This window comes from Phodopus roborovskii, unplaced genomic scaffold (assembly GCF_943737965.1).
Source record: "Phodopus roborovskii unplaced genomic scaffold, PHOROB, whole genome shotgun sequence".
In the NCBI taxonomy this organism is placed as follows: domain Eukaryota; kingdom Metazoa; phylum Chordata; class Mammalia; order Rodentia; family Cricetidae; genus Phodopus; species Phodopus roborovskii.
The window spans coordinates 7,881,531-7,895,020 of NW_026126410.1; the positions used below are offsets into that span (position 1 = coordinate 7,881,531).

The 13,490-nt window shown below is 37.5% G+C and overlaps 1 protein-coding gene across 5 annotated transcripts in view; it reads left to right on the forward strand.

The window, feature by feature from the left end:
* The window catches only part of Asb5 (ankyrin repeat and SOCS box containing 5), a 47,110-nt gene extending 40,422 nt beyond the window's left edge, over positions 1-6,688 (forward strand). For 2 of the 5 annotated variants that reach the window (XM_051182428.1, XM_051182431.1), the window contains 5 exons: positions 1,094-1,201; positions 1,984-2,134; positions 2,264-2,398; positions 4,530-4,721; positions 6,380-6,688. In XM_051182428.1, the coding sequence (XP_051038385.1) occupies positions 1,094-1,201; positions 1,984-2,134; positions 2,264-2,398; positions 4,530-4,721; positions 6,380-6,507 (714 nt within the window). In that variant the 3' untranslated portion in view covers positions 6,508-6,688. The remainder of the gene's footprint in view (positions 1-1,093; positions 1,202-1,983; positions 2,135-2,263; positions 2,399-4,529; positions 4,722-6,379) is intronic. The other 3 variants (XM_051182433.1, XM_051182432.1, XM_051182430.1) reach the window with 2 other exon arrangements.
* The last annotated feature ends 6,802 nt before the right edge of the window (positions 6,689-13,490 follow it).

The following is a 13,490-nucleotide window of genomic DNA, read 5'->3' on the forward strand; positions in this document are numbered from 1 at the left end:
ACAGTTCTCAATGTATCTATATAATTTACTCTTATTAAATGAATAACTGTTTAGTGGCATATTCATAAGTCAGTTTACTAAAATTGATTTTTTCAGTCTGGATTGATCACTGATTTTATGATCACAGTCAAAACAAGTTATGCAGCTTATAAACTGTCTTTAATTCTATAAAGTAAAAAATAGATAACCAGCATCCCACAAAAGATCTTAAGAAAAAGAACTTTAAAGAAAATGTTCCAGATCTATTAACAAAATACTTAACATTATTAGGTGATGGTGCTACAATATTGGCAGGGTTCATAAACCTCAATCATGTTTGTGAATGGGGCACATTACAGTGATTACATGCTTACAGGCACAGTGTAGTAAAATCTGTTTATAATGTACAGTGACCAAATCAAGGTTTCCATCTCACATATTCTAATTATTCATTAGCACTTAATAATTGTGCATATTTATGATGTTTCAACACATGTATTCACTGTGACTGGGCAAACCAGAATAATTTACTTATATTATTTACTTCTCTCATTACAGAGACTAGTTATCCTACAAGAAGCCACTGAGAAGGGGGGAAGGTTTGCTCAGGCTGTCATGCAGGGGAGGCTGGATGACTGGGGCTCTGGCTGAGTGAGGAGCCAGCTGGTCACACAGTTTGTTATATTTCCACACGAGAAGCAGAGCAAACTGGCCAGAAAGCAGCAGGAATATAACCATAACCTCATCCTGAATGAAAGTGGTCCACTGTGGCCAGTTAGGCCTTTCCTCTTAAAGGCTCCAGGACAGAACCACAAGGAAAAATAAGATGCGGAGTATTGGGTAAGCAGCTAACACAGAAAGACAAATATCACGTGTAAGAATGCTTTGAAATGTTTACTTGAAGACAGAATAGTGATTAGTTGAGCACAGTCAGATAATGTCATAGTAACCTGACATGCATACTGTGCGTAAGTAGACGAGGGGGCTAGGGAGTTTCAACAACTGACCAGCTCAACTACTACACTGGAAACTGACTGACTAGATTCTTCCATCTCTACCTAGTCTCTGTGACATTTACAGAGATAATATTGTATACCTTCCTGTCTCACTATAGGGTTATAATGTAAATGCAGTAACCATAGACCATGTCACCCCACTCCATGAGGCCTGCTTGGGTGATCATGTGGCATGTGCAAGGACTCTTCTGGAAGCTGGAGCTAATGTAAGTTTTAAAAAAAAATTAGGAATTTTACGCCTTCTGACCAAGAGAACCAAAGTTCCTATTTTATTTTTGTTTCCTTCTTTCTTAGTAGTTTTGAAAACATAGCAATATAAACAATGTCCTAGAACTGTCTTGGTCTTCTCAGGACATTCTGCAGGGGGTCCATTCATTGTGTAGAGCAGTGCACTGATGATCTTTAGATTTTCTGTTTTCTTGAATCAAAATAACAACAGATGAGCATCTGTATCTTGTATCTTTGTTTTCTGGACAAGTTTCAAAAATAAATTCTCAGAAATAATAGCTGTGGTGAATGCCTGTATTCTTAGATCTTTGGAGGCAGGGTAATAAGGAGTTATATATAGTAAGCTGGAGACTAGCTCAGGCAACCCCCCCCCCTCTCTCTCTCTCACACACACACACACCATCTAAGAATAGAACCAATATATCACATTTAAATATCCACAAGTAATGTGGCCTCGTTTCCTTCACCATTACCTGTTTCTTTCCGTTTTGATTTATTGTTGAATGTGTAAGCCTTATACTTGAATGTTGGTTTTTCGATGAACTATAGTAGAGTGTCCAGGCCTGTGACTTTTCTCCCACATCGTTGAGTCTACATATCTCTTGAAGATGTCTCTCGTTGACATATATGAAGTAAATACACATTGTCACATTTACGGTGCACATTTCCCAGTTAGCAAATCATGCAACTTTTAGCAATGCATAAACAAGTTTTTTAGTCCTGCATGACATCTCATTCTCAGATTTTGGGTTTTGTTTAGGCAAATGCAATCACGATAGACGGTGTAACTCCCTTGTTCAATGCGTGCTCACAAGGCAGTGCAAGCTGTACAGAACTTCTTCTGGAATATGGTGCCAAAGCCCAATTGGAGTCCTGTTTTCCATCTCCCACACATGAGGCTGTGAGTAAAGGTTAGTTACGGACTGAAGAGGGGGAAATATCCCCGGACAGGTGTGTCCCTACTTGTCTTTCAATAAATTACACTTCTGTGGGAAACGTGTTCAGGAAAAAGTAAAGCTGTCTTTTCTTTGTGTTGGCAGGACACCATGACTGTCTCGACATTTTGATATCCTGGGGCATAGACGTTGACCAAGACATTCCTCACCTGGGAACTCCCCTTTATGTAGCTTGTAATTCACAGCAGCTCCTTTGCATCTGGAAGCTTCTTTATGCTGGTACTTTCCCATTCTATCCATACCCATAGATAATAATTCATTCATCTAACTAAGCTTCTTTTGAAAGTCTTATCTCACTGCGAAAATGTTCTTATTGTAAACATTGTCACTTAAGCATATGCAACCTACCAAAGCTATCTGATTAGAATACTTCAAAGCTCATAGATGAGTATACACTCTCCAAGGGCTGCATCTGAGTTGTCAATACACCATTGGATACATAATTGAGCCTTTCCTTATAAGCAGTCATAAAATTAGGATTCTCCAGACTGAATATAATATTGCTATGTAAACAAATCCATAATAAAACTTAGGGGCTCTGAGTACTTGAATAAACTCATTGCCTTTCAACCATAAAAACCCATGGACTGTCCTAGACTTCATACTCTCTGTCCTGTTTGTTGAAAAGATTTACTGCCTTCTCCACTAAGTTCCTCAAAGCTCAGCTTTTGCTTCATGAGAAACAATCCTAACATGTTCAGAATTTGGTGTTGTCTCCCACATTAGAGCTGGAAACTTCTTGGTGATGATCTGTGCCTCCTCTTATCAATTTTCTTCTCTAGTAGAAAGCCTCTCTGTCATGTGGTGTAGATACTTAGGATATATATATATATATATGTATATATATATATGTATATATATATTTACTTATAGTATATTCAGACATACAATTTTAATAACCCCTTAACATATCACATTATTTTACTTGATCTATGAATATTTTATAAGCAGGACTTACACTATTTTATTTACATTGCATATAGAATCTTAAACATAAATTCTGTTAATATTGATAAATTGTCCTTTCCTGCATAAATTAGCCATACATTTAGTATAACAAAGGTAGTATATGTTTTATCATCCATCGTCATTCTTTGAGAAGTATTTTCACCAAGAACTTTAACATGTGCTAAAAAAAAAAAAAAACATTGAAAAACATTGCTAGCAATGGTTGACTGGTTGCTATTTTCAGGCCCTTCTGCTCTCATAAAGTTGGTAAGCCCAATGAAGTTTTATTATGTCTTTAAAGAAATTTGGCCAAGAGACATTTCTTCAGTAAATATTTTATATTTGTTTAAAAATACTGAAAGTAATTATTTCCATTGAAAGTTGAAAGTTCATGAGAGCTATGAAGGAACTTAAGGTAAACTGATTATTGTGGTAAGGATACTTTTACAAACTATCAATAAGCTGGATCCGAAAGCATGTATGACCTTTAGTAGTAGGTATTTCTTGGTTTCTGACATTTACATACTAAACTATGGTCTTATAATACTCTTATAGTGTTAAATAGCATCTGCTCATTAAACTCCTGTGTACCAGACTTGTGATAAGATGAATAACTAAGCAATGGAGAATTTTGTAGGTAGGCTTATGTTTTTCAAAGAGAACATTTTCAAAAGTTTGAGTTTTTATGCAGATACCATTGAAGTGTTTTTCCACTACAGAGGTTTTATATCTTTAGGTGTTTACCAACTGAAATGATACAAGTGAAAATTAACAGGTAAATCTATATACCTAAATAACTCACATATTTATATCCATGACTTTTCAAAGACACCAACAAACTATCTTGTCTTAAGTGAAAAGAATAAAAGCAATATTATTCCAGATAACTTTTAAGAGCCATTTTCTATGATAAAACTAGGTATGTGAGAATTTAATAATGCTTTTAGGCTGGTGAGATGTCTCAGTGGGTAAGGACACTTGCCTTGCAAGCCTGGTGATCTAAATTCAATCCCTGAAGATCATGTGAAGATGGAAAGAGAGAATTAACTCCTTGAATTTGTCCTGTGACCAAAATATGCACACTGGCATACACACCTGCACACTCACACATATACACACACGTATTACTAATAAATAAATAAGAACCTTTTCAAAATTATAAGTCTCTTTCTTCTGACATCTGGAAAGATGTCAGAAAAAATACCCAGAAAAGTATTTGAAAATAATATAATGTGTATACCTCCACATCCAGAGGTAGCAAAGTTAAGATTTTATGTCTATCTCATTCCCAATAAAGATCCTTTATATACCTTTCCTCAAGTTGTCTTTCTCTCTTTTACCTGTAAAGGTAACTACTCACCTAATAGTTGCTTTTTAACCATTCCTGTCTGTTTCCATATAGGTGCTGATGTACACAAGGGCAAGTACTGGGACACTCCACTCCATGCAGCTGCTCAGCAACCCAGTACTGAAATTGTAAACTTATTGCTAGAATTTGGAGCAGACATCAATGCCAAGAACACAGAACTCTTGAGGCCTGTCGATATGGCTACATCTAATAGTGCTGTAGAAAGAGTACTTCTTCACCATGAAGGTAGGGGGAATCTATGTGAATAGTTATAAATGCAAAAATATACTTCCCTAAAGCAGACCATAGTGAAAACTTGTTACCATATGAAGTAGCAGTCACATAAATTTCAAGTATTTATTGTGAGAACCAAAAAATTTAACTTGGGTTCTATGTGAGGAAAATGAGATTTTAAGATCTTTATTGTATCTAAACTATTATGATCCTCTAGTAAAATATGTTGAACTTTTTTCAACAGTGCAGAATATGCAGTTTTCTGATGCAATATCTACTTATGTGCACTATTTTAAAACTATTTGGGCATGTGCAATGGTATCACACAGATTTAATCCCAGCTCTCAGGAGGCAAAGACAGACAGATTTTTGTGAGTTTGAGGCCAGACTGGTCTACAAAGCTATTTCCAGGACAGCTAGGGCTGTTACACAGAGAAACCCTGTTTCAAAAGACAACAATGACAAAAATTGAGTACAGGGTAATTGAGCTATAGGTCTAGCATAAAACACACCAGCACATGCTGGGCCAGTTCTCTGTACCGATGAGTCATATTTCCAAGCAGCAGAATTCTCCCCATTCCCCGTACACACACACACCCCACGTTGCTTTTTGGGTTGTTGTTGGCAGGGTTTCTTGTATCTTATACTGGCCTTGAACTCACTAGATAGCCAAGGATGTCCTTGAAATTCTAATCCTCTGACTGTGACTCTCAAGTGCTGGGATTATAGACATGTGCCACCAAGCCTAGTTCATGCAGTGCGGTGGATCAAACTAGAGCTCCATGTATTCCAGGCAAGGAGTCTACCCACTGAGCTTCATTCTCAACCCATTCATGCCCCATTTTATAAGGCATGGTGCATGTTCTGTAGTGTGTTGTAGACACATAATAAGGAAAGATATCTTTTACCTTTTTGGGGGTGTAGTTTTGAGCCTGTCCTGGTACTAGCTCTGTAGATCAGGCTGGCCTCGAACTCACAGAGATCTGCTTGCCTCTGCCTCCAAATGCTGGGATTAAAGGCACGCACCACCAACACCCAGCTGATATCTTTTACCTTTAAGACATTTTATTTTTTCCTAAGCAAATTTTGTAAAGGTTAGTTCAGACTATAATTGCAATTTATAAGTTTGCCTTTGTGATATATATCTTGGTTCTTTTGATTTACATCTCCTTCAAAGATAAGAACTTGTTCTGAAAATTTCAGTGAAACAATAATTTTATAATCTTTAAGATAGTTATATCTTTTATTATTTATTTGTATTTTTGCATGTGTGAGTGTTTTGGCTGCATGAATGCAAGGACATGGCATGCCCAGTGCCTGAAGAAGACAGAAGAGGGCACCAGATATCCTGTAATTGTGGTTAAGGATGGTTGTCAGCTATTGCATCCTGTGGGAGCTGGGAACTGAACCCACGTCCTCTGTAGGAGTAGCAAGTGCTCTTAACCGCTGGCTACCTTTCCATAACTTTGAAGCCTATAATGCTTTAAATAACATGTATGGGACATTTCTCAGTCCTGAAATATCTCAAGATCTCAAAAATAAAGGCTATATGAATAATGAAAGGCATTTGTCATTAGCCAAATTAGTTTACTGTTCATATGCTTTTAGTTAATAGAGCTTATCACATATAAACATTCACTTTTAATAAACATGTCCATGTCTTCTTGTAGCTACCCCAAGTTCTCTCTGCCAACTCTGTCGACTCTGTATCCGCAACTACATAGGAAGACAAAGGTTGCATCTTATTCCCCAGCTCCAGTTACCAACGTTGCTGCAGAATTTCTTACAGTATCGATAACACAGTAAATAGTTTTACATTCTTTGAAAGTCAAAAATTTCTATTTCTTTTTAAAATACAGAATGATACAGGTGAGACAAATACAGTTCACCTGGGGAAGCAGTGAAATCTCAACAGATTTTTATTTGAAAAATACTCATTAATAGTTTATGAATTTTTATGGCCTTTTGGATATTTTTTTGAAATATCTATACTATCTTAGCCATCTCAGTCTTAGAGGAAAATGAAAATGTATTCATTTTATGTTTTTTTTATTATAGAGCCGAAAAAATGCATATGTTTACTAAATTTTTAATTCAATTGTAAATTTCATACTGTGTTACAATTTGAAGAATCTGTATTCCTTAAATAATGGGTTAACTGTAATTTCAGCTACTACCGTTAGTTATCTCTGTGTTTTTAATACTGACAAAAAATTTAGAGCAACTAATACGCTTTTTGAAATAAAGATGAATTATACATTTGCTGTTGTAATGATCAATTTAGCAGAGTAAGATGATCTCTCTGTACTGAGATCTCCAATTTGCTTTCACTTGTGATAGACTAAAAAGTAGAAGGACTGAAAGTTAGTCCCGCCCTTGCAACGACAAATATGGGAAGTTAAACACCTATGAAAGCTATTTGAAGACCTTCTCAAAGTTAAACACGTGTGAAGGCTATTTGAAGACCTGTTCAAGAGATGTTTCACAAGGTCTGACACCTCAATGCTTTCAAATGTTCCTGTAGTTTTCTCCCACTTCAAAAACTGTCTGCTAGCAGTAACAGACTGAAGAAAATGGACTTTATGCTTCTGTGATGAAGTCCTTAGTTACATTCCAAGGCCATCAATTCATACAGTGAGTTCTATAATAACTGTCCCAGAATAGTGTGTGCCAGGGCTCCCTAACTCCTTAGTTTCTATTCTTTAAGTGCCTGGGTCACTGTCTTGATAAGTGAATCCCTTGGCTTTCATCTTTGAAATGGGGTCAATGATCAAGGAAGCAGATGAATCATTTTACTTCCCGTTTCTTTTGCTTGACACTAAGAAGAAGAGGACTTTCTTACCATGAACAATTACACACACCCTTACTGCAGGGGTTCTTAACCTGTGGATTATGACCCCTTTGGGGGTCACATAACCCTTTCACAGGGGTCACAAATCAGGTATCCTGAATATCAGGTATTTACATTATGATTCCTAACATTAGCAAAATTATAGTTAGGAAGTAGTAGCAAAAGTAATTTTATAGTGGGGGAGGGTCACCACAACATGAGGAACTGTATGAAAGGGTTACAGCATTAGGATGGTTGGGAACCACTGCTCTAGCAAGAAGGGCTTAGAAGAGGCGCATTAATATTTCCTAAGAGGAAGGTGATATACATGTATCTTTGGCTGGTAAGGGGAGATGTGACTCTGACACAGTGCAAACTGCAGAAAACTCACATCAGAAAAGACAAACAAGCAAACAAAGACTATTCCTTAGTGTAAATACAGTCCTCACCAGTCCTAATGATGGTCACACCCACAATCCCACTGAAAGCTTTTAATTATTCTTAAAGGAGTAATGTTTTTAGTTAATTGTTCATGGAAATGTAGTTTTAAGATAATATGCAGTAGATGAGTTCTAGGCAGAGGCCAGGAACATGATGACATCTGTTTTCCGTCTTTAGTATTATGAACATTCTTTGCTGTGAAGATGATTTTGATGTGAACACATCCCAGCCCTATAGCATCTTATAACATTTGCCTTCCTGTGGCATTCCCCTTCATATGAAATTGTGGGGGGGGATGGGAGGGGAGGGTGTTTAGAGTGCATGTGAGAGGGCAGAGAGGGTAAAAGGGAGGGAAGGAGGGAGGGAGGGAGGGAGGGAGAGGGAACTGGGATTGACATGTAAAATAATAAATTAAAAAAAAAAAAAACATTTGCCTTCCTGACACAGTCAAGGCTTGAGGGGGACAGCTCTTGACAGGTGAACACAAATACTCAGCATGGATCCTACAGAAATCTTCTCAGAGTTAGATGTCCTCCCTGGAAAAAGTAGAGTAAAAGTTGAGATTTTTGGATTAACTAAGTCATTCAAATGGTTTCCCCAAAGAAACTAAGAGATTGCTGAATTGGCTGTGTTTGACCAAATTGACTTAGGAAAGAGAAGATTGAGATGATCAAAATAAATAAATAATGTTTAGAATAGACTTTTTGTCCAGTTTTCACTCCCAATATATGGTTTTCATAGGCCAAAATTATTTTTAAAATGTTTTTTAGCCACAGTTATTTATAAAAAGATTTAGTGAGGACTTAGGTAATAGCCTAGATGATAAAATCTCCTATTATACGGTGACTTGATTCAACACCCTCCCCCCCCCCCAATTCATGTCAATGTTGAGGACTTTGTGATTTGAAATACACACACACACACACACACACACACACACACACACACACACTGAGTTAGATTCTCTTGCAAAGCTGAACAATTAGAGGGGTCCTATGCTGACATCATTCAGATTACAACACTGTAACAATCTTCAAGTTTGAATAGTAGAATTTCTTTTTTAATGTCCAGAAATGATGCAGCCAACTTTGTCCTCCCAGGTAGTTATTAATACATCAGTTAATAATTCCATCTGGGAGAAGTCTTCCTTTCTGGATAGTTGGGTGGAGATTCCTCAGGTAATTCCTTGAACATAAGAGTACAGGAGGAAAAGAGCCATAGTACTGGTTAATTTCTGTCAAGTTGGTGCAAACTAGAGACATCTGGGAAAAGGGAATGCCAATTGGAGAATTTTCTCCATAAGGTTGACATGTGGGATATATTTTCCTTTTTTGTTTAGTTTTTGAAATTGACATTTAATTACAGCATTTTCCCATTCCCTTTCCAGTCTCCAAATCTTTCCGCCTCTTTTTTTGTCTATTGTTATTGTTCACACACATCATTTTCCTATTGTTAATAGATAGAGGGAGACTCAGTTCTCTGTGGGCCATACTATGCCTAGGCAGGTGGGCCTGTGCTGTATAAGATAAACAGACCACCAAACCAATGGGGGAAGCCAGTAAGCAGCATTCTTCTGTGATCTCTGCTTCACTTCCTACTTCCAGGTTTCTGTTTGAGCTCCTGTCCTGGTTTCCTTTTATGATGGACTCTAACCTGTAAGATACAATAAACCTTGTTCTACCCAAGCTGTTTTTGGTTAGTGTTTTTATCAATGCCCAAGACAAAAAGCAGATCAACTTTTCACCTTGAGAATTGTCATCTGCCCTCTATTCTCTTAAATCAGTGGTTTTCAACCTGTGGTTCGAGACCCCTGTGGATTGTTGAATGACCCTTTCATCTAAGACCAGATGTTTACATTATGATTGATAACAGTCACAAAATTATAGTAATAAAGTAACGACTAAGATAATTTTAGATTGGGGTGGTCACCACAACATGAGGAACTGTATTAAAGAGTCACAGCTTTTGGAAGGTTGAGAGCCACTGCCTTAAACACTTCCTGGGAAAAATTATCTAGAGAAAATGAAATTATACTGGATTTAGAGAGGCATATTTGCCTTTGTCCTGCCCTCAAGAAGTGGAATCTGCTCCTGTGACTCATGTTTGATGGATTCTATTTCTTGCCATGACTAAGAAATACGGTAAAAGCATCATGAGACACTTTGATATGGGCCTCTGAAAACTTCTGTTTTCATGGGAAAGACTGAGGCTACCAAGGGAAGAAGCCCAGTTTGGCCTACTAGAGGTGAGAAAATGTGGAGAGAGGGCTTAGTAACCCAATACCAAGAACCAACCATGTGAGTGAGATGTATTACTTACTTTTCTATTGCTTTCATAATAATCCATGACCAATGCAACTAATGGAAAAATGGGCTTGTTTGGGCTTATGGTTATAGAGCAGAGGCTCTCAATCTTCCTAATGCTTTGACCCTTTAATACAGTTCCTCATGTTGTGGTGACTCCCAATCATAGAATTATTTTTGTTGCTACTCCATAACTGTAATCTTGCTGCTGTTATGAATCATAATATAAGTGTTTTTTTTTTTTTTTTGAAGATGGAGGGTTACCAAAGGAGGTGTGACCCACAGGTTGAGAATCCATGTTCCAAATGGTGAGAGTCCATCACCTTCATAGTAGAGCAGTATGGCATTGGGCAGGCAGGCAGCTGTAACAGCAAGCTCAGAGTTTACATCTTGAACACAATCTCAAAACAGAGCGCTGGGAATGACCATAGGCTTTAAGAACCTCAAAGCCCATTTCCAGTGACATACTTCCTCCAGTTAAGACTATACCTCCCTAAACCTTCTCAAACAGGGCCAACAACTGGCAACCAATTATTCAAATGCATGAACCCATGGAAATCTCATTCAAACAACTACATATGGCCATTCTGGGTCATGCCAACTGAGAAAATGTATGTTCACAGGCAGAGTGATCTTGTAGATCAGTGAATAAGATGGGGATTTCCCAGACTCAGGAATCCCAGGTCATGATGTGCTTGCTTTATGTTCAAACTTTCTCTTTACAGCATTTCTGATTATCCTGTGAAGGGCAAGAAGAGTGTGGCCTGGAATCAGAGTTCTTCCCTCTCCTAGGTTGTGATATATCAAGTTCTTTAACTATTCCAAGAGTCTGGGGTCTTCCAAAGAATCCATGAAACATATAGAGTACCTTTCTTCACATGGTCTCTGTAGAAATAGAAAGCAAACAAAAACTCGCTACACAGAAACAAAACCCTCATATTTTTCACAATTCTTTATAGCGTTGTCTCTAAACTTCAATGTTGGGTAATGTTCTCAGTGATTCAAAATAAAGCTCTTTCCCAATATTAGATCCTGGGAGAGATTCAGTAATTATACCCCATTTATTCACAAAATTCAAGTGACACCATGGCAATATTTGCTCTCTGCCTCTAAGATTAGCAGAGAGCTGTGGGTCTTAACATCACACAGCTGGTCACACTATATGATAATGACACTAACTTAACTCAATGAACAAGAAGCAGCTAGTTGCTTAGCTTGCCTTAGTAAGGGGTAGGTGAGCTAGCAGTAGGGGAAATCTTTTCTTCAGTTATCAGTCAGCATCCTGTCAGAAAAGAGAAGTTGTTCTGTGTACCAGTAACTGAGAACTTAATATAAGGAGCTTGTTAAACAGATGCTAGAAACTGAGCAACTAAAATAGGAACATCAAAGCACACTATTGATGCTTATGACAGCAATTACCAACCCCACTGCAGATGCTGAGGTTATAAGCAACAGAGGTTTGCAGACAAAGCTCTATAAAATCACAATTTTGAGCAGAAGGTGTCCCTCGCTAGTGGTGCATTTCAGGAGTTCCAGGAGGCTATCCCAGGACAAAATATGGGCCTCAAACTTCTAAGGAAACAATGTGTGGGTGGTTGCTAAAATCCCTGTGATAGTATGATAAAACCATGCAAGCATGAAAAAAGAAAAACAAACAAAAGAGAAACATTAGCTTGGATACTAGAACCAACGGGCTAGTTCCAGGTGATGCTTGGTTGTTATGGCAACACAGAAATTAATAGCAAGCAAATGGGGAACAGCAAATCCTGCTTTTCTTTCTCTAGTCTCCTGTGTCCCTCTGTTTCCTTTGTTGGCAGAGTTTTTCAAATGTTTAGCAAAAGAGAAGTCAGACTCCAGAAATGCAGCTCAGAAGCTTAGAAAGTATGTTGTAAAAGAGATGCATGTACTTTATTGACACATTACAAAAATAGACTTCTAACTTCAGAGTAAGATTCTAGAAGTCAGGCCCAGTGGATAGCTAATTTGTCTCTGTAGGTCTTAGTGACCAAGTCTTGGGTTAGTCTTCATGTATAAACAAACACTTCCTATGAGCCTAATAATTAACTCATTTCCTGAGGAAATATCCATGGACATGATAACATGGAAGGGTGAAAATTTCATGGGGTCCCACACCTAGACAAAGAACTACAGGAAATCTTGACTACTGAAAGGAGAATTAGATTCCCCCAGGGATGAGCCCATTATTGGTTTTCCAATGCAGAATGGCTGGTTTAGAAATCACAGCTACACCACTAAGAAAAACAGACTTGGCAGTGTGTGTGTGTGTGTGTGTGTGTGTGTGTGTGTGTGTGTGTTCCCTAAATTTAACTTTCATTAACTTAACCCAATCAACAAGAGAAAGGTAGGTATTTTAGCAGTAGAAAAAAATCTTTACTATATCTATCTATATCTATATATAGGTATAGATATATATGGGTGTGTGTATATATATATGTATATGTATGCATATATATGTATACATACATATATGTATCTTTATACACATATGTACTTAGATATTCTTTGTCCGCACCATTGGGGGTGGGGACAGGAGTGGATGTGACCTGGGGGGATCTAGGTCTGGTGAAGGGGCCTTAGAATGCTCTATTGCTTGCAGGACCAAGACAGAGAGCATCCGGAGGCATCCTTGGGACCAGGAGCCTGCTGGTATTCATCTGTCTCTGTTTTAAGTTATTTCTCCCTGAATAAACATCTATTCAGTCTATCTGTTTTTCCAGATCCTTATTAAACCATAATATACATATGTGTAGATGCTTGTATATAATTATAATTAATAAAAAGAGGATATCAACTTGAGAGTGCAGGCATGGAAATGGTTCAAGAAAGGATAGCAGGGAGGGGCTGGAATAAGGAAAGGGAGAAAATGATGTATATGTATTTCATGAAAAACATTTTTTTCAAATAACCTATTTTCTCTATTCCCTTGCTCATATTAGTCATTCCATGTAGAACTGCCATTTCTTCTATCATGAAACATATTTCCAGAGTCATAAAAATGATAAACACTGATGACTAAGTACTACATATTTCCTCTGTTGCTCTAAGAACTACATATTTGATGTCCTTATTTAATCCTCGGAAACCTCGTAAGTTTATCTTATATCCATATTTTACAAATAAGGTTGGCTAAATAACTTGCCCAAAGTCATATAGCTAGTTAGAAGTAGAACCAGTTCTTTAAAGCTG